This window comes from Micromesistius poutassou (genome assembly GCF_964030765.1).
Source record: "Micromesistius poutassou genome assembly, chromosome: 8".
In the NCBI taxonomy this organism is placed as follows: domain Eukaryota; kingdom Metazoa; phylum Chordata; class Actinopteri; order Gadiformes; family Gadidae; genus Micromesistius; species Micromesistius poutassou.
In genome coordinates, this window is record NC_140278.1 from 19645788 (window position 1) to 19668057 (window position 22270).

Genomic DNA, 22270 nt, shown 5'->3' on the forward strand with positions numbered 1-22270 from the left:
CTCCCCCCCCCCCCCTCTCTCTCTCTCTCTCTCTCTCTCTCTCTCTTCCTCCCTCCCTCTCTGAGCAGCTGTTGTCTCTTATTGATGACCTCATTAGTATGCTGCCCGGGGGTCGAGGGGAGACTTTGAAGGACTTCCCACAACGGCACCAACCGCCACCGCAACCTGCTCCTCATTTACCGCCTGCTCCTCCTCAACCTGCTCCTCATTTACCGCCTGCTCCTCCTCAACCTGCTCCTCATTTACCACCTGCTCCTCACTAACCTGCTCCTCTACCTGCTCTTCAACCTGCTCCTCAACCTGCTCCTCACTAACCTGCTCCTCTACCTGCTCTTCACTGCTCCTGCTCCTCAACCTGCTCCTCAACCTGCTCCTCACTAACCTGCTCCTCTACCTGCTCTTCAACCTGCTCCTCAACCTGCTCCTCAACCTGCTCCTCACTAACCTGCTCCTGTCTCCCTCACACCACAGACCTGGTGTGTGTGTGTGTGTGTGTGTGGGGGGGGGGGGGTGGGGGTGTGTGTGTGTGTGTGTGTGAGACCGTTTGTGTGCCTCACTTCACCCGTTCCCCCCTGTTCATACACCCTCTTGATACATATCTCAGCAGCGGCGTGCTCTCGTGTTGTCAGGTTTGAGTGCCTTGCTCATGGACAGCTTGTGTTGTTGTTCTCTGAGCACTGCATCGTACCTCCTCACCACGCTGCCCATGGCTAAATGAGGAGCTTGACTGACAGCCCTGTGCTGTTCTTCAGCAGTCCAACAGGCCACCAGCTTGCTCCACCAGCTAGCTCCGGCAGTTAACTCCAGCGGTTAGCTCCAGCAGGTATGCCTCATTCACACTACCTCCGTCAGTCGACGGATGGGCGAGGGCGTGTCTGACGTATGGGGGAGTAGTCTTTGTGGACGCAGCCTGCCGCCAATCAAATCGCTGTACACGTACAGGGGCAACACTCTCCTTGCGCTCTCCTTGCACCAGGCGTTATAAAGCCGGCTTTTTCCTGCATCTTCCTGCTTGTTGTTGTTATTGCTAAATGGATCCCGTAGTCGCAAGGAGAGTGTTTCCCCTGTACGTGTCCCACAGCAATCGCCCAATTCTTAAATCCATTAAATCCATTCTTAAATCCCCCACAGCCGGCCGGCTTTTTGACATTTCCATGGTGGGTTGTATCACAAAGACGATTTCATTGGACAGAGTCCAAGTAGCGGCACACTAGTGTATTTGCATAACCACTATCTGATTGGCCGACGGATCCGTCGCTTCCCGAAAAAGTTGAACATTTCTCAACTTTTGACGCAGGCCACGGAGCCGACTTGATGGACGGACCCACAATGCATTTTGAGGGCGCCCCATGCAAAGTCAATGAGATGCGTCCGTTGATGGAGCTAGTGTGCAAGAGGCGTTAGCTCCACCAGTTAGCTCCAGCGGTTAGCTCCCAGCAGGCCCAGCCGTGGTCCACAGCCGCCAGGAAGTAGAGATGCTAATGAGGTGATCGTGTAATTTGATTACATTTAAACATTAACACGAAGTCAAGCTTTATAAAATGTACGTAAAGCAAACCTCGTGGACCATTAACGACAACAAGGGACACAATAGCAGCCGTGAATCAATATTTTACCACCTATTAAAACGCACGGCTATTTAACCAGAGCAGTGGAACGGCGAGCCATCGAGTAGATAATACCACTTCAGACCGGATGGCCTCTAGCGTGTTTACGGCCGCGTTAAGACTCTTTATAATCCTGCATTAAGTTTACGGCTTTGTTTACAAGTTCATCTTCAAGAAAGTCAGACGTCCTGTGAAGGAGAAGGGGTCTCTATCCAGCGGCAGAGTCCCCTAAAAGAAGCCACTGGAGTGGAGAGGGGGGTGAGTGTGTGTTCAATGTGAACGGTGTGTGTTTATTAAACAATGCTGGACTTGAAGGTCCAACGTCAACACAAACGTGGATCAAATTTAAAGTCTGGAATCGTGTGTCACTGTGCAGATGGACATGATATTCATGTGTGGATCTGGCTGAATATTAAAGTGATGTGAATCAATGGCGTATGATAGGCAGCATAACCTGCTACTGGTCAGCCTCCAGCAGCACCTCCATAAGAGCCAATGAAACAGAGGAACCATATGCTGTAGGAGGGGGGAGCGTCTGGCCACACGCCAGCGTCCTCCATGTGTGTTCACACGACACGCAGGCTGTTTAGCAAAGCCTCGGTCCGCCGCTGCCAACGCTGATTCCTCCGCATTCCCAACAGCTGTTTCCTGTTTCTCTTTTAAACAAAGACTCAGTATAGAAGCCCCAGCAGCCTCCGCTGGCACCGGGACGAGCTGCCAACAACCTCGGCTGGTTGGCTGAGGCCGTCCGCTATTTAAATATGAATGAGGTACAGCCCGCCATCGCTACACAACATGGCTACATCGCTACACAACATAGCGACATCGCTACATCACTAGACAAAGCTACATCGCTGCTCAACGCTACGTCGCTGCACAACACTACACAGCTACACAACGCTTCACAGCTACACAATGCTACATCACTATACAATGCTTCACAGCTACACAATGCTACATCACTGCACAACGCTTCACAGCTACATAAACGCTAAATAAGGTTTAAATATTCAGCTCAATACCTTGTGTTCTGAATGCACAGCAGTGTCATTTAGATGAATTCTAGATCCACTAAAACACATGAAGCTAACATTTAAACAGTCCTAACTGCAACCTGTGGCATTGATTGTAATAACAGGTGAATCCCTTCAAATGTTCCTGGGAGGTTTAGCAGGGAGCTGAGCTGGGTCTAACTTTACATCAGTATCTGTGCCTGGATTATATTCTACATGCTTATCATAATCCATAAATCCATCATCTATTCAACTTCTCTCTCTCTCCCCGCAGGTATCTCTATCTCTGGGTATTCTCCTGGTGTATCCTGGGTATTCTCCTGGTGTATTCTGGGTATTCTCGGGGTGTATTCTGGGCATTCTCCTGGTGTATTCTGGGTATTCTCCTGGTGTATCCTGGGTATTCTTCTCCAGATCATTTCCATTTTTCTCATTTTCTCCGGCCTCTTCATATTCTCACACCATCGTCCTTCTTTTGCTTCACTGCACAATCCCCCCCCTCTCCCCCCTCTCCCCCCTCCTGGCCCCCTCACATCTCTCTTCATTTGGCCTGGCTCCTCTCCCTCCATCCATCCCTTCTGCCCCCACCCCTCTCTCCCCCCCACCACTCTCCCCCCCCCTCCCCTCTTTACCCTCTCCCCCCCACCCCTCCCCCCCCCCACCCCTCTCCCCTCCTCCATCCCTCCCTCTCTGTCTGTCTGTGAAGGGATCTATCGATGAGGAGATAGTGAACCTTCCCACACACACACACACACACACACACACACACACACACCAGTCAACACATGCTCCTACAAATACTCGCTACTATAGTATAAAAGGTATTTTAAAACTAGAAACACACGCCAAGTCACGCTGGAATTATAGTTTGTATTTTTTTATTTCAAACTTCATATAACCCATACAGCAAACTGTACAATTGAATTATTCACAGTGTGTCAAAAGGAAATAATTCAATAGCTTCATAGTATTTTGCGTGTCCTGGTGTTTCAACTTGAACGTAGGGTCCTCTATGTTTTCTTACGACATATAGTTACTAGGAAAACAAAATCTTTCGGATTTTTTACAAAACCTTACAAAAACTATATTCATAGAAAGTGTGGGCGTTTTCACAGCGAGAACCTGGATAGAAGGTTTCCATCTCGGACTCTGACCTTCTGGTCGTCTCTGAACCACCAGCTGTGAACACAAACTAAACACGTTCAAAAGGCCTGAAACTCATCCATAGTGGCCGGAGCAGAACACTGCATCACACTCCGGACCCCTTCAGCATCAGATGACCTCGTTCACATTCGTTAAGGACAGGAACAAACTAAACAAACCATTTCCAAACCCAGGATTAGAGCTGATTGACTCAGCATAACCCAGACCCTGTCTTGATCTCAAATCATTTCAAAAAACACATTTTCTTAAGTTACGTTGCACACATTACAGAGGTGGACACAGGGGGCCGGGGGCCCGGGCAGCCCGGGGCCCAAGAGGTCCAGAAGGGGGTAAAAAAAGTACTATAGGGGAACAACAAACCAGCTAAAGATCTACTGGCTCCCAGGGACATGGCTACCAAACAAAGCCTACACTAAAGGGACCGGGAACCACGGACTAGGTCACTCTTAGAAAGATATTAGGCGTGATAAAAGAGATTTACATATACTTTCCCTTGTTAATGGTCATAGTCCATTAGAATATAATATAATCTATTGTATTTCCAATAAATTAACACAGAATAGGACTGAGACATTGGAGGAAGGAGGTCCGTTCAAATCTTTTGAAAGTAAAATAATTGATGCCACGACTTTCAAACAAACTGAATGCATTTAACAGTAAAAATTTAGCAAAATACATTTTGTTCTGCTCATTTGTATCTATATACTCTACTCTGCAGAAGGGAATTAACATTTATACAGTAACCAATTTACACTGGACCAGGTGATCAGTTTTCACACACATTGGGTTTACCTTGAATAATAGGCAGCTGATATTATTATTAATACACAACCTCTCGACGTAAAAGGCAGGACTTAGTCTTGACTTAAAAAACAGGACTAACTTAAGTCAGGAAACAGCAGTTTTGACTTATAAGGCATGACATTGTCATCCTAAGCAGACAGTTTTCTTGACTTAAACGGCATGACAAAGTGGTTCTAACTTAAAAGGCATGACAAAGTCTCAACTTAAAAATCATTACGTATTAGTATTGACTTAAAATGAAGAATAAAGACATTTTTACTTAAAAGACATGACATCGTAGTCTTGCCTTAAAAAGCAGAACTTCAGTAGTTTTCTTGATTTCAAAGGCAGGAAATATTCTTGACTTAAAAGGTATGACAAAGTGGTCTTAAATTTTAAGTCAGGACATATTCTTGACGTAAAGATATGACTAAGTTGTACTAACTTATAAGATAGGAGATATTCTTGACTTAAAAGGCATAACCTAGTTGTCTTGACTTAAAAGGCAGGACTTTTTCTTAATTAAAAAAAATCAAGAAAGCAGTCTTCACATAAACATCTCAAACTCTTTCAACTGACCATCTCTTCCATCTTGACTGACTTAGTATTGACTTACTGATTGTGACGGTTTAAGTCACGACTTTTAGAGTGGTTTAGGTTTAAGTCTTAACCTCACAGAGGTTTGTTCTGTCTGTTAATATAGACTCAAAACTTCTACGGAACCAGAATTCAGAAACTTAAAAAAACCTGACGCTGCCTTTGAACCAAAATACAGTAAAATCAAAATGAGAGCGCAATTCATCCTTCAGATCAATGTGACAAGCAAACCCATTGGCTGATAAGGGGCACCAATATGAACTGTAATACTAGTAATACTACTAATACTAGTAATGCTAGTAATACTAGTAATGCTAGTAATGCTAGTAAAAGTACTCGTAATAGTATAATGCTAGAATGGTCTGGAGGGTAAGAGGACCTGCTTGTTGATTGGTCGCTGGGGACAGGTGTTGCTGAACACTGGGACCATTTGTGAGGTCTATTTAAAACCTGTCAAGGACTCCATCGACAGCTTCCAGACACCTACCGCAGTGCCTCTGAGCCTTAACGCAGTGGTCCTCTGACAGTCAACCGCTGGGCTTCTGTTAGAAGTTTGCGGATTTGCTTCAGTTGTTCCCTATTGTTATGTGAGTTGTACCCTTTTTTCCATAGTTATCATAATCATCATCATCGTCCCCATCATCATCCTCACCACCATCATGGTTCCCATCATCAGTGGTTGTATGCATACGGGCATGTGCGTTACGTTGTTACATTGATGAATTGGGTGTGAGCGTGAGTGCCCAGTCAGCGCTTCAGCCCGGACGCTGTGTCTGATGGGACCAGGGAGACGGGCCGCGATCCAGGTAGAAAAGTTCTGCTAAAAGGTCATCTTTGGCAATTGTACTTTACTTGGACCAAGATTTTATAACAGTAAAAGAAAACAAGAAAATCAACCCACAATGAAGGCAAACTTCTAATGCAGTCTTGTTAAAATGATTCTGCCCCAACACCAACACAGAATTACATAAGATGATATTGTACAACATAAGATAACTCTTATTATTTTTGTAGATACATTTCAAACCTTGAATCAATCCTTCTATGGAAGGTCTGTCGTTTCGACACTGTTCACTGTTGAATGGATCCTACCGGTAATTATTAACGTCTCCAAAGTCTGCGCCATGTTTGACAAAATGGCTTCCGTCAAACATGGCTCTTCTGTCTCAAAGTCGGCCGTGGGTCGGCGGACAACACTGAGGTATTTCTCCCCCTCTGCTGCCTCAGACGTCCGGTCGCTCGTGTCTCCAAAAGGGTTCATGTTGAATGTGCTGTGTGGCGTCCTCGTGTGTCTGTTATTGCTCCGCCTTTCACCGCGTCCAGAACACGCCTCCTCTCTGACTCACCCGACCCTGTGCTCAGGGTTCCTGTGGTCGGCTCTAATGGTTCCTGTGTTGGTGCTAATGGTTCTCGTGTTGGTTCTAATGGTTCCTGTGTTGGTTCTGAAGGTTCCGGCAGCGGTTCTAACTCACTGTTGGGTTTGTGTGTGCCCACACGTAAACATCAGACAGGAAGTCGGACGGTCAGGGAGAGTCCCGCCTCTGGCCACCGCGTCCCGCTGTGATGGAGCAGGGGAGGGAGGGGGAGACGGAGAGGGGAGGGAGGAGGGAGGAATGGGGGAGGGAGGGGGAGGGGGAGGGGGGAGGGAGGGAGGGAGGGAGGAGGGAGGGAGGGGGATGGGGAGGGGGGAGGGAGGGAGGGAAGGGAGAGGGAAGACGGAGGCGGGGGGGTGGGGGAGGTCATACCTGTGTTGCCGAGGCGGCCATCTTGAGTTGCCCGTGCTTGGTTAGGGTGCTCATGTTGCTGTGGGAGATGGAGAGGGAGCCGTGGTGGTCGCCGTGGGAGACGGAGAGGGGGCCGTGGTGGTCGCCGTGGGAGACGGAGAGGGGGCCGTGGTGGTCGCCATGGGAGATGAAGCGGGGCAGGTCCAGGCCGTTGTCGCGGGGCTCCGAGGAGAACGGCAGCCGGCTCAGCAGGAGGGCCTTCCCGGGCAGCGGTGGGCCGGTCGTCACGGAAACACGTGGCTCCTCCCAGGGCTGCAGGTCAGGTCCTTTCCCGGGAGTCGCCGGTCGCTGTACGTGTGCATGTTGATCACGGCGTCCATCTTGCTCGGCGGTGGTGGCGGCGGAGGAGGAGGGGGAGGGGCTCGGTGTTTGACACGCCTCTCGCAGGTGAAGGACAGTCTGATCTCGTCCACCATGGCACTGCACAAAGACCTCTGGGCGTAAGGGGGAGGGCGAGAGAGGGAGGGGGGAGGGGAGAGAGGGAGGAGGAGGGCGGCCTTAGCTTCATACCGTCGGACAGGAAGTGGAGCGACGGCGTCACGGGACAGCGCCGCTGAGTCCTTCATGGCCCTTCTTCTGTTGTTTACACGTTTCACATGTTTTACGTGTTTCACATATTTCACATGTTTTCTTGTGAGTGTGTACATCCAACTTTTTCTCTGTGTGCATCTTTTGTCTGTGTGTGTATTTGCATGTTGTTTGTGAGTCATTAAGTCCACACACAAACTACACACACACCCACACAAACCACACACACACCCACACACAAACTACACACACACACACACACACACACACACACACACACAAACCACACACACACACCCACACACAAACTACACACACACACACACACACACACACACAAAAACACCTACACAAACACAAACAAGCACTAACGAGCGAGCCACAGATGTAGGCCTGTGATTCCACCAATGGGAGATCTGATTTGCTCTCCTGACATTTGCAGTGACTAATAATGGATTAATTTCATATGCTCCAATTTGCAATGAATGCTTTTAAAATAAGTTGTGTTATCGCGGCCAAGTTCCTGGGATTAGTCAGAGTCACGCAAATCCTTTCCTGTCACGGCTGAACAGAAAGGCTGCGATGCTACGGAGGAACGCTCCCTGCTTCCTGCTCAGAGTGGGATTAAACACGACTTATGTCCTGCTGGAGCCTAATTCAATTAATGTTCACTTCATCTGTCATTATCCTCTAGTATCGCAACCCTATCCTGCAATATATATATATATATATATATGATGCATGTAGATGCATGATGCAGTAGATCTACTACATCGTCCACATAGTGGATGATATGTTACATAGTGGACTGTAGGTTAATAGTGGACTCCACTATGTAACCTATCATCCACTATGTAACCTACAGTCCACTATGTAACCTATCATCCACTATGTAACCTACAGTCCACTATGTAACCTATCATCCATTATGTAACCTATCATACACTATGTAACCTACAGTCCACTATGTAACCTACAGTCCACTATGTAACCTACAGTCCACTATGTGACCTATCATCCACTATGTAACCTACAGCCCACTATGTGACCTACTACATTGTGCTTTACCTCATCGTCCACTAGGACTTAATGAGGATCTGCTTCATGCAGGAGGAGTCATGGTGAGTCTACCCTCGTGGTGAGCTTGCGGGGAGACCGTCTACCTGCTCGCGCTCGGCCGTCTTCCTCAGCTTGTAGACGAACTCTGCGATGGCCACGAACACGGACAGCACCAGGCCGGAGGCCAGCACGATGAAGATGCCGCCCAGGTTCTGGATGCCCATGGGGCCGCTCTCCCGCCGCTCCTCCCCCTGGCAGCTGGTGCCGCTCCACCACTTCTCCTTCAGCATGTGCAGCCGGCCGTCCTCCAGGATGCTCAGGATGGCGATGGTCACCTTGTCCCTGTAGGGGGATCCTGAAACCCGACACAGAGTGAGATGACGGTGATGGCTCCTCGGAAGAACCTTGTTCTCCTTGCTCCTATCTCGGGTTCCACCCCGGGTTCTGATTCCACATTTGGTTCCGGCTTGCGTGTGAATATAGAGCATGCCGATTGGCTGAGTGGTCTCACCGAGGGGCGTGCCCACGCCGTAGCCCTTGCTGTCGATGATGCCGCCCACCTGCGTGAGGTTACAGTTGCGGCGGGTGATGTAGTCGATGGTGGTGGACTCCATCAGCAGGGCGTAGTCGGAGCGCAGCACCCGCTGGATGCCCTCCTCGATGGACTTGACCAGCGACGAGCTCGGCTTGCTGCTCATGAACGCCCACATCTTCTCAAATGTGGACACCTTGGACTTCTGGTGGGGAAAACCATGGACAACGCTTCAGAGGAGGAGCTCTGTATCCTCATAACTTGTGGGAGATCTTATGACATCACAGGTGGACGTGTCCACCTAGATGTGTGCTGGATAGATCAGTCTACCTGCCTACCCAGTGGACTGTAGCAAACGTTGCTCATCTATCCGTCACACATCTAGGTGGACACGCCCACCTGTGATGTCACTAGAGACAGATTTTCAAAACGGCTTGTAACGGCTAATCACACCACACCTGGTGGCATGTCATGGGATCTTTAATAAAGCACCTTTCAAAAACAGAGACAATCTCAGACAGTCCCTTTTGTAGAGAGAAAAATATGTTGAAGATACGTAGGGACAATCAGGATATGCATCAAGGTCAAATTTAAAGCAATACAATAAGAGATTAAAAGGATAAATTAACATAAAAACATAGAATTAGAACACAAATATTACAACCTCTGAAAAATGATGTCAGATAAAAGCAAGAGGGTAGAACCATGTTTCAGAAAAGATTGAAAATATTCTCTTGGATCTTCTCTCGGCCCGGCTGCCATGGCGACCAGACCACTGAAGGTGTTATAGCAAACATTCATAGACCTCTTCCAAATGGACTGACCCTCCAAGGGGAAAATCTCTTCTCCATCACAAAGTTTGATCCAGAAAAACACTTTGAACGACCCCCTGGTAATATAAAGTCTGTTTTACTGATCCAAACCCATCTTTAAAACACTCAGCCAATAGAAGGACTTATTTCAGTTGATTAGCCATCGTGATCTTCAGTCTGTGGTTGAACTAACATGATTGTCTATTGTTGTGTGTACTAAGTGGGCCCCCGGCCTCCATTCCCCTGCTATCAGGATATGTGGTCACGCCGTTTCAAAAGAGGGTCACAATCACACCGCGTCAAATCAAAGGAAACAAATCTCAGAGTGGCCATCTCTGGTAACGTTTAAAGGCCAAGGGAGGGAGAAACCAAACAAGTCTCAGAGCAGCCTGGTAATGAGTGAGTGGAGGAACAAACCAAATGCGCTGGACTCATATTTGGCAATGTGCTGAAGTGCGAAACAAGATGGACTCCATGCCTTTATATTGATGAATTTATGAACCGAATGAATGGATTGCCATTCACATTTTCTGGCTTAAGTAGCTCTAATCAGGTATGTTGTTGTGACATTAATGAAGCTGTGTAACATTTAGCTACTTATAGGGCTCAGGGCGGCCAGAAACGTGATATTTTGATTTGTCATATAGAGTCAGGCCATGACAAACTGAGCGTCCTAGTGTCCTCACCAGTCTGGGTACACAGGTTAGACCAGAAGGTTAGTGTCCTCACCAGTCTGGGTACACAGGTTAGACCAGAAGGTTAGTGTCCTTATCAGTCTGGGTACACAGGTTAGACCAGAAGGTTAGTGTCCTCACCAGTCTGGGTACACAGGTTAGACTAGAGGGTTAGTGTCCTCACCAGTCTGGGTACACAGGTTAGACCAGAAGGTTAGTGTCCTCACCAGTCTGGGTATACAGGTTAGACTAGGGGGTTAGTGTCCTCACCAGTCTGGGTATACAGGTTAGACCAGAAGGTTAGTGTCCTCACCAGTCTGGGTATACAGGTTAGACCAGGGGGTTAGTGGATTCAGAATGGGGGGTTAGTTGATTCAGACCATGGGGTTAGGTTCTTCATCATACAGTAGACGGTGAGGACCAGAGAGAGGCCAGGGTTAGTGTATCTTTATATAGTAGTGAGGATGAGGACCAGAGAGAGGCCAGGGTTAGTGTATCTTTATATAGTAGTGAGGATGAGGACCAGAGAGAGGCCGGGGGTTAGTGTATCTTTATATAGTAGTGAGGATGAGGACCAGAGAGAGGCTGGGGGTTAGTGTATCTTTATATAGTAGTGAGGATGAGGACCAGAGAGAGGCCGGGGGTTAGTGTATCTTTATATAGTATTGAGGATGAGGACCAGAGAGAGGCTGGGGGTTAGTGTATCTTTATATAGTAGTGAGGATGAGGACCAGAGAGAGGCCGGGGGTTAGTGTATCTTTATATAGTAGTGAGGATGAGGACCAGAGAGAGGCCGGGGGTTCATCTATATTTATTTTCATTCTGCTCACATGTATATCAAGATGTATAGCTATCTTTTTCTCCTGTATATGTTTGATACAGAGTGGAATCCTGGTAGGAATAAGAATATATATAGAATAAAAATAGAAAAATAGAATAGAAAAATAGTATGCGGTACAGCGAGTCAAACATTTACATACAAATACCATCCCAGAGTTAGCTTGTAAACAAACATGCTATCCACTGCCTCAGAATACTCCGTCAGCATGCCGGAACTTCCACAGGAATGTGCATTATCTTTGTCCTTCCCAGAAAACGGTGGATTTGCGCAGAGTTATTCAGCAAAAACAACAGGAGCATCTGAGGCAAATCCAGAAATAATAAAAAAATACGTCAAAACCCTGCAGGCCAAAGCTGAAAGTTTGAAATAAAAAAATCATTATGGGGGAAGAAGTTCAAACGCTGTGGAGAAGGGTAGGAGCAGCAGAATGCTCTGACTGGGGGATTAGCTCTATACTGTAGCTCACATACATATATTCACTGGGTATTGATTCTTTTTGGGGGGCCAGCAGGCTCACTGTAAGGAGAGGGAAAGTTTTCTGTGAAGAGAGGAATAGTATGGGGGATTCTCATATTTACACAAGTTCATTTTCACCATGAAATATAAATGTTTTGAACCCGGGAAACACAATCAAACTAGGGGAAAAGTCCATCATCATCATTGTCTTTTTTTATTGGTCTGGATTAAATTTGCAATCAATTTTCTGCTTCTCCTCTCTGGAACAGTCTGCCAAGTGTGTACTCTGTCAATATGTTCAAACGACATCTTTAAACAAACAACACCTCTTCAGTGGGGCTTTCTCCTAATCAAGTAGCGGGTCGTCTCTCCTGGTTTCTTCTTTTAAACAAATGACTGGTTCCTATTGTGTAATATGTAATTTCCCTTGTTCAGCACTTTGTAGGAAAAGCGCTGTGTATATAAAGTTTATTTGTCTCAACGTTAAACAACATGGACCCTGTGGTGCTCACCTTGAAGAAGGTCATGGTGGCACCGTCCTTGACCACGCCGTAGTCGATGCGAGTCTGCTTGGCGATGTCGTCTGCAGACTCCACGGGCGAGTCCATCCTCTCAATGGTGAGGAAGGCGGCCAGGTTGGCGGTGTAGGAGGAGATGATGATCAGGGTGAAGAACCACCAGATCCCCCCGATGATCCTGGTGGACAAGGCCTTGGGCATCAGCTCTGAACCTGGGGAGGGCACAGACACAAGGCAGGGTCAGGAACCGCCCAATCAGAGGCACCAGACACAAGGCGGGGTCAGGAACCGCCCAATCAGACGCACCAGACACAAGGCGGGGTCAGGAACCGCCCAATCAGACGCACCAGACACAAGGCGGGGTCAGGAACCGCCCAATCAGACGCACCAGACACAAGGCGGGGTCAGGAACCGCCCAATCAGACGCACCAGACACAAGGCGGGGTCAGGAACCGCTCAATCAGACGCACCAGACACAAGGCGGGGTCAGGAACCGCCCAATCAGACGCACCAGACACCAGGCGGGGTCAGGAACCGCCCAATCAGATGGGAGAGCACCAGGCACAAGGCCGGGGTCAGGAGCCGCCCAATCAGACGCTGACACAAGGCCGGGGTCAGGAACCGCCCAACCAGATGCTCCCTCTCTCAGGTGGAACAAACGCCCTGTTTGAAACGGTCTCTCTCTTATGCCAATGTTGTAAAGGCATGTCTTCCTCCATGTTGATTGCTGTTCACCATGTGTTTTACTGTGTTGCATGTGGTTCAGTTCACTGATGCTGTGTTGTGCTCGGTGTGGTAGAGCTTCAGTGTCTGCACGGGGATATCAGAGTAGTGTTTACGGTGTCCCCGACTGTGTGGAGGTGTCAAAGTTACTTTAGCTCTGCTTTCTGACAACCTCTAACATGCCCTTGGGTTCCTCGCCCTCCTCTCCTCTACACGGAAGATTTATGAGGCCAATTCTGAAGAGTAACCAGCCCACTGGGGGAAGTGTTGGGGGTGGGGGTGTGAGTGGTCAGGTTTTAACCTCCTCGCTAAATTTGATTGGATTCGTCCTTTGTGTTTTCACAAAGGCCTGAGACAGCGGCACAACGCCCTCTCCGAGACCGGCTCGCCCTGCCGGCGGAGAGAGAGAGAGAGAAAGAGAGAGAGAGAGAGAGAGAGAGAGAGAGAGGACCACGCGCGGCTGAGTGAATCCACGCTCACGCTATAAAATACTGTTGTCAGCAGAGAACATTGGCACTGCCGCGCTCTAACAGATACACAGCAGATTGGACGTGGAGTGCCAAGAAAATAAAAGCACGTCAATATGCTTTAGGTTTTTTCCTTGAAGAACAAAATAAAAGCCCGTCAATATGCTTTCGGTTTTTTCCTTGAAGAACAAAATAAAAGCCTGTCAATATGCTTTCGGTTTTTTCCTTGAAGAACAAAACAAAAGCACATCAATATGCTTTAGGTTTTCACTACAGAAGGACGTGTGTCTCCTGTAACATAAATGTCCTTCCAGAGATTATTTAGGCCAAGACTCCTCTTCCTCCTCCACCTGGCACCGTCTTCTCCAGGTGGAGGAGGAGAGAGGAGTAGGGTTAAGGTGAGTCTATGAAGAGGAGATGAGATGAGATGAGATACTGTTCAGCACAAATGTAATATAGTCTGCAAGCAAGATTATGTTTTAGTCCCTCTTTGTACCATAATATGTTGTATCACTATGAAGTCTGATTATAATTATTATGCTTATCGTTAGTTATCACCTTGCTTCAGAGGTATCACTGCTCATGTACAACTGCACCAAGGATACTCTATCTCAGAGAAAACTATTTTCTAGAGAAGAATAAATCAAATTCCCTTCATGTTGAGTGGTGATATGAAAGCTTTACGTTGGTCTGGAGGTTCTGTGTGGCGGCCTAGCGCTGCTCTGATAGCTTTCTAACTCTCTTCTGAAAGTCATTTCACTTTTCCTTTGACTCGGGAGATTGAAAAATAAAATGTCTTCTCTTTCTCCTGCTAGCATCTCACACTGGCATCACCAGGAAACCTCCTGTCTGCCACTCTGACATCATCGGGACAAATCCTGGGCTGTACTCTGACATCATCGGGACAAATCCTGGGCCGAACTCTGACCTCAGTAGGACCCTTCCTGTCTGTAACGTTTGACGTCGTCAGGACTCAGCTAACCGTTTTAGCCACATTTACACGTGGCTTTACAATGGCAGCTAATGAAGCATGCCTGAATGACAGTGTGTTCCTGTGTTGGATCCACCGTGTTCCCTCCGGTTTCACAGCCCTCCGTGGGTTATGATGGGGACTCGTGTTTGTTGTGACAGCCCGGCTTCCTGTCGGAGTGTTTGTGGTGTTTCCTCCGAGGTCTGTGACTCTGGACGAGCTGCCAGCCTTCATGTGTTGTTGGCCTCGGCTGCCGCCATCAAACCAAACGCTTCCATTTCAGCGGCTGTCACAACGCTTGGCGGCGGCAGCGTGAGACGACTGCGTCCACGACGCCCTGACAAAGTACACACCAGGGCAACACAAAGTACACACCAGGGGAAACACAAAGTACACACCAGGGAAAACACAAAGTACACACCAGGGTAGCACAAAGTACACACCAGGGCAACACAAAGTACACACCAGGGGAAACACACCGGTGGGGAGGAGCACCAACACCACTGTCAAGGAAACCTCTCCCATACATTTAGCATCAAACCATGAATGAAGAGATAATGTGCAAAATGCACTACTATAACTGCTTTTCAGTCATTTGGGGAGCTATTGAAAACAAATGATCAAGTAATGGACAGAACAAAAGCCATAATTTAGCTTGTAGTCGGTAGCCTGTAGCCTGTAGCCTGTAGCTGGTAGCCTGTAGCCGGTAGCCTGAAGCCTGTAGCCGGTAGCCTGTAGCCAGTAGCCAGTAGCTTGTAGCCGGTAGCCTGAAGCCGGTAGCCAGTAGCTGGTAGCCGGTAGCCTGTAGCTGGTAGCCTGAAGCCGGTAGCTGGTAGCCTGAAGCCGTTAGCCTGTAGCCTGTAGCCGGAAGCCTGTAGCCTGTAGCCTGTAGCCGGTAGCCGGTAGCCGGTAGCCTGAAGCCTGAAGCCTGTAGCCGGTAGCGTGTAGCCGGTAGCCTGTAGCCGGTAGCAGGTAGCCTGAAGCCGGTAGCCAGTAGCCTGAAGTCTGAAGCCTGTAGCCGGTAGCGTGTAGCCGGTAGCCGGTAGCCTGAAGCCGGTAGCCGGTAGCCTGTAGCCTGTAGCCTGTAGCCTGTAGCCAGTAGCCGGTAGCCTGAAGCCTGAAGCCTGAAGCCTGTAGCCGGTAGCCGGTAGCCTGTAGCCGGTAGCCGGTAGCCTGAAGCCGGTAGCCGGTAGCCTGAAGCCTGTAGCCGGTAGCCGGTAGCCTGAAGCCGGTAGCCGGTAGCCTGAAGCCTGTAGCCGGTAGCGTGTAGCCGGTAGCTGGTAGCGTGTAGCCGGTAGCCGATAGCCTGTAGCCGGTAGCCTGTAGCCGGTAGCCTGAAGCCTGTAGCCGGTAGCGTGTAGCCGGTAGCGTGTAGCCGGTAGCCGATAGCCTGTAGCCGGTAGCCTGAAGCCGGTAGCCGGTAGCCTGAAGCCTGTAACCGGTAGCGTGTAGCCGGTAGCCTGTAGCCAGTAGCCGGTAGCCTGTAGCCTGGCCTTCAGCAGATAATCCAGGGGATTGTTCTCAGGTCCATGTGTGAGGAGGAGACTAGCCATCCTGTGGTGTCCAGAGCGTGGGGGGGCTGGTCCACCACGCCAGCAGAATACTGAGCCCAGTGTTCAGGGTTAGGGTTAGGGTTAGATGTTAGCGCTACGCTACATCTGCTGAACACCGCGCTTCTCCAGGTCTGTCAGCTGAGAACCACGGCACCTCCTGCTCCTCCTGCTCCTCTCGCCTCATTGTGCCTCCTCCTGCTCCTCATCTCCTCTCGCCTCACTGTGCCTCCTCCTGCTCCTCCTCTCCTCTCTCCTCACTGTGCCTCCTCCTGCTCCTCATCTCCTCTTTCCTCACTGTGCCTTCTCCTGCTCCTCCTCTCCTCTCTCCTCACTGTGCCTCCTCCTGCTCCTCCTCTCCTCTCTCCTCACTGTGCCTCCTCTCCTGTATGCCGCTACACCGCGGTACCGTGCTGCTAGCCCCAGCGCTAGCATTAGCACGGTGGAGTGCTAGCGTTAGCACGGTGAAGCGCTAGTGTTAGCACGGTGAAGCGCTAGCGTTAGCACGGTGGAGCACTAGCGTTAGCATGGTGGAGCGCTAGCGTTAGCATGGTGGAGCGCTAGCGTTAGCACGGTGGAGTGCTAGCTTTAGCACGGTGGAGAGCTAGCGTTAGCTCGGTGGAGCACTAGCGTTAGCATGGTGGAGTGCTAGGGTTAGCCCGGTGGAGCACTAGCGAAGCTGTCATCTCCTCCAGGCGGAGCCGGCTCAGGGCCCCTCCTGTCTGCTGCTACGGCCCTTAAGTGGGGCCCTTCAGCAGGGCCCTTCAGTGGGGCCCAGGTGAGCGTAGGAGGGATTAGCAGCGGCCCTTAAGAGCCCCTCAGACACTAGAGAAAACTAACAGCACTTCAAAAAAACCCGTCTCATGAGGAAATGGAAGGTAATAAAACGACACTTACAATATAGATACTCTTTATATATATATACAGTATATTTATATATATATATATATATATATATATATATATACAGACATATATAAACATACATATTTATATATATGACTGGAAAATAGTAACATTATCTTGCTGTGTTTGGGCGCTGACTTCAACCCAGCCAGATGGAGGCATCTTAGAGAGAGTTTGAACCTTTTTACAGTCAAGCAGTGACACTAAGCTACACTAACAGCAACGCTAACTGCTACTAAGCTACACCACCACCTGTCTCAACTGAGTGTTTCTGTTTTTCCAGGACAGAGCTAAACAGGAGTGCCTGACTCATAAGCGTTATAATCTCATAACAGGCCGTACAGAATCACTCGTAAAAAACGTCACTGGTTTAAAAGGGGACCGCCTTTAAAAGGAAATACTGAGGATTGTATTCACAGACTGTTCTTCTGTTTCTGTGGAGCTACAGAGAAAACTATAAATATGACACAGCATCACATAACCGGCTTGACCCGAGGTATTCTGTTACCAGCATCGCTTTCAGGTAGCTAGCTCTGCAACACATACAGATAAATATATACAGGTATATGGATGTATGGACTGGAGATAGATGGACGGATAGATTAATTAATGGATGGGTTTTTAATATAGATAGCTAGATATTTTGCTAGAACTGATATAGTTTGACCACAGCCGGTCAGGGCAGTTCAAAATGCATTGGGCAACACTAGCCTCATGCTACACTAGCTTCATGCTACACTAGCCTCATGCAGTAGTTCAGGCTACACAAGCCTCATGCTACCCTAGCCTCATGCTACAGTAGCCTCATGCTACACAAGCCTCATGCTACCCTAGCCTCATGCTACAGTAGCCTCATGCTACACTAGCCTCATGCTACCTCAGCCTCATGCTACACTAGCCTAATGCTACCTCAGCCTCATGTTACACCTTCCTCATGCTACAGTAGTCCAGGCTACACTAGCCTCATGCCACAGTAGTCCAGGCTACACTAGCCTCATGCTACCCTAGCCTCATGCTACAGTAGCTTCATGCTACACTAGCCTCATGCTACCTCAGCCTCATGCTACCCTAGCCTCATGCTACAGTAGCCCAGGATACACTAGCCTCATGCTACCCTAGCCTCTTGCTACAGTAGTCCAGGCTATAATAGCCTCATGCTACACTAGCTTCATGCTGTGCTAGCCTCACTCTTCTCTAGCATCATGCTACAGTTTCCCCAGGCTAAACTAGCATCTTGATTCACTTGCCTCATGCTACACTTGCATCAGGCTACACTAGCCTCATGCTAAACGAGCCATATGCTACCGTAGCCTAACCTTAAACTAGCCTCGAGCTATGCTAGCCTCACTGTGGCTGCTCCTGGTGTATCAAGCAGCTGACATTAGTCAGACATGATCCCAGGCCCTATCTCTCTGTAGCGCGGTGGATCCACCGGGGTTATGATGGAGAAACAAACACAGCGATCTCTTCCCTTCCACACCTGACAACCTCTGACAACTGCTTGACACCCCGCCCCCAGCCAGCAGTGGGGGAGGCACAACAACCCGCTCCTGTCTTGTAGGGCTGAGCTCCGCACTCGCTGCTGACAGCTCCGCATCTCTGTCTCCGAGCAGGGCGGAGGGGGCTGACAGCAGACAGCCGGAGAGGTGGAGGTACAGGAGGAGGTGATGGAGGGAGAGGAGGGAGAGGAGGGAAAGGAGGTGGGGGAGGGGTTGTGGGGGAGTAGGACAGGAGGTAAAGGGGAGGGAGGATAAGAGGATAGATTTGGACAGAAGGCCCAAGGCTGCCGTACCTTGCTGCATCAGGGACCCCACTCCGAACCAGAAGCTGTTGAAGAGCGTGAAGTTGTTCTCCACCACGTCGGAGCCGGGGTTACAGGGGTGGGCATCGTACCACTCATAGGGGCTGAACCTGCAGCAGGAGACAACACTGAACACATGCTCTTTGTTCTGGACCCTGAGGCCAATTAATGAAGGACGTCATGTCTGGATCAATGTCTGGATGAGGCGGAGGAGGGGTTTGAAGAAGAGGGGACACGTAGCATGTAGCATAGCATCAGCGTGGGAATGACACGTAGCATGTAGCATAGCATCAGAGTGGGAATGACATGTAGCATAGCACCAGCATGGGAATGACATGTAGTATAGCACCAGTATGGGAATGACACGTAGCATAGCACCAGCGTGGGAATGGCACATAGCATGTAGCATAGCATCAGAGTGGGAATGACATGTAGCATAGCACCAGCATGGGAATGACATATAGTATAGCACCAGCGTGGGAATGATACGTAGCATAGCACCAGCATGGGAATGACATGTAGCATAGCACCAGCGTGGGAATGGCACATAGCATAGCAGCAGCGTGGGAATGATACGTAGCATAGCAGCAGCATGGGAATGATACGTAGCATAGCACCAGCGTGGGAATGACATGTAACATAGCACCAGCGTGGGAATGACATTAATGACACTTTAGTCATTTTCAAAGTTTGTTGGAAAACTGTTGACATCTTTAGGCTACCTTTTAAAAAGTTGAGGGAATAATGTTCTCTATTCAATCTTCCATTTGGTAACCGTAGTCAATGGTTTATTTCGATTATATCTCACTTCATCTTACTTAAGGCAAAAAATGTGTTCAAACTATTTTATACATTAAGCGACGACTGCAGAGAAATCAGCAGATCTTTAATTTTATAATATCTCTGGTGTGTAGCAAAGACATCCACCACCGCGCGCCAAGAATCCCTCAACACCGGCCCGCTAGCGGAGATAAGACATGTTAAATGTCATCTTCTTCCCTCCCTGATGTTGAAGAGTTTTTCAAACTGCATTTTGTGACTTTTCCATGCTTTTTTCCCCAAAAGCGCTCACTGCTGGTGAAATTGGATGGTGCTGGCGTCAGATAATGTGGGGTTGAAGCCTCTCCACAGACAGCTGTCCACGAGCGGAGCTATGATTAGCCTGCTAGCCTTCCAAAACACATTTAGCAAAGGAAACTCTGCCTCAATGGTGACACAGTGTTCTAGACGTGGTACTGAAACCCTAAGTGTGTCTTTACAGTTAAACATTTCAATTTAAATATAAAAATGTTGAGGAGAGGGGCCAACATTTACCTGAATGTGAATCGTAGTAAAAGTTATCTTTATATAACAAATGGCATAGATTAAATATATATATCAAGATTATTTTTATATTTCAGTACTGAAAGAGTACGTAATTCATAATGAACAGGACATAGGGTTAGGGTTAGCAATAAGAACTCTTCTTTGGATGTGACATAGGGTTAGGGTTAGCAATAAGAACTCTTCTTTGGATGTCACAAAGGGTTAGCAATAAGAACTCTTCTTTGGATGTCACATAGGGTTAGCAATAAGAACTCTCCTTTGGATGTCACATAGGGTTAGGGTTAGCAATAAGAACTCTTCTTTGGATGTCACATAGGGTTAGCAATAAGAACTCTTCTTTGGATGTCACATAGGGTTAGGGTTAGCAATAAAAACTGTTCTTTGGATGTGTCATAGGGTTAGGGTTATCACTAAGAACTCTTCTTTGGATGTCACATAGGGTTAGGGTTATCACTAAGAACTCTTCTTTGGATGTCACATAGGGTTAGGGTTAGCAATAAAAACTCTTCTTTGGATGTGACATAGGGTTAGGGAATGCAACAGATACAAAAGCCAAAGTGGAATACTCTGACGACTGTACTAGCAGGGTACCTCTGCACCGCCCAGCCCCCTGTGGAGACCCCCTACAGACAGGGCCTCATAGCCCAGACCGCCCTGGGTGAGGGGCGTGTGGATGGTCTCACTAGCGTTGTGGAGACCCTAACTCACACTGCTTGACGTGGTTATAAGGGTTCTGACAGCCTTGTGAAGTTCCCTGAGACATAAGACCAGCGCTGGAGGAGGCAGTGGCAGATCCAACCAGATGACCCAGGCAGTGGCCTGAGAGGTGAGGACGTTTGGATCAAATGAAACAAGGCTCTCATGCGTCTCCTTTGAGAAGGAGGCAGAAAAGAAAAGCTTTGTGCCAATATAGTTTGACCGTATGAGTGATTAAAAGGTTATTTAGTTTGATGTAAAACAAAAGGCTCTGCTATCGTCAGCGAGCAACATCCGTTTAATCTGTTAGAGCAGATCGCTCCTCAGTCGAACATTAATAATTCACTGCTCTGACATCTCCTTTTAGCTGTCGCTTTCTATTCCCTGCCCTGGAAGATATCTCCATCCCTCCCTGGAGCTCCAAGCAGTCTCTGATGGCCGCTTAAAAACAACCAAACGCAAGGCATAAACCAGGATTGGTATGCATGGCCGCACGCACACCACGCACTCAAATGAATCCACTTCGGCGGTTGAACCGTGCAGCTGTTTGCTCTCAGCTGCACATCTAAACTTCCTCAAGAGCCAATTGGAATAAACAGCAACTGAGTCCTCCAACAATAGCCTTCCATGACGAGTAGGAAGCCGGTGACATTTCACCAAATTACTGCCTCTTTTCTCTTTCCGGAATATTCATAAAATGGCTTTTTGTGTGTGGCGGCTGTGAGCTACAAAAGTGTGTTAAATGTAAATCACTTTAAGCCAATTAAAGCCATCATCTCCCATCATTATAAATTTACCACTGATTAATGCCATGGATGTTTTTAAGCAAATGCAGATCAAAAACATCCCTGCCTGCTGAGGGAAATCACCCCAGGGAGACATGGGGTGATTTTCAGTTTCAAGAATAATATATAAATGTCAAAGCCCTTTTCTTTTGCTTTGCAGGTATGTCATGTATTTCTTTCAAAACATTTCCAACCCGCAATGAATGCTTCAGGAAATTGGATTTGACAGAGAATGGAGGAAAGAGTTGAGCTGGCAGCAGGCGCTTTGGTTTGGCTTCCAATGCAGAAAAGGAAACAGTTGAACCTCCTCCAAAACAAAACCAGTGACAACAGAGAACCAGGGATGAACGGAGAGATCAACTCAACCAGGTGAGGCTGCTCCTCTGGTCTGCATGGACACCCAGGGGGCCTTCAGGTCACAAAGGTGAGTGCTCACTACACCAGGGAGCAGTGAATTCATGTGAGGCCGAGGCCGTTCCTCAAGCTAAAGAGCATCTCATGACCTCAGGTTATATTGACAACATGAGGGGTTGTCAAACAAAGAATGTGCAGAAAAACATTTAAGCTATTTGACCTATTTCTTTAGCCGTCTATAGAACCATTTCATCATCGGCCACCTGCTGTAGGGAAGGCAGGGTCAGGGCGAGTTTAGTGTGAGGGTTGTGTTAGGGTTAGGGT

At 48.3% G+C, this 22270-nt stretch overlaps 1 protein-coding gene across 1 annotated transcript in view; it reads right to left on the reverse strand.

The window, feature by feature from the left end:
* The window catches only part of LOC311350993 (glutamate receptor ionotropic, kainate 3-like), a gene marked incomplete at both ends in the record, with an annotated part of 74794 nt that overhangs the window by 34598 nt on the left and 17926 nt on the right, over positions 1-22270 (reverse strand). The window contains 6 exons of the mRNA XM_084471081.1: positions 6910-7146; positions 7185-7382; positions 8640-8890; positions 9047-9272; positions 12363-12580; positions 18777-18895. Of these exons, the coding sequence (XP_084327207.1) occupies positions 6910-7146; positions 7185-7382; positions 8640-8890; positions 9047-9272; positions 12363-12580; positions 18777-18895 (1249 nt within the window). The remainder of the gene's footprint in view (positions 1-6909; positions 7147-7184; positions 7383-8639; positions 8891-9046; positions 9273-12362; positions 12581-18776; positions 18896-22270) is intronic.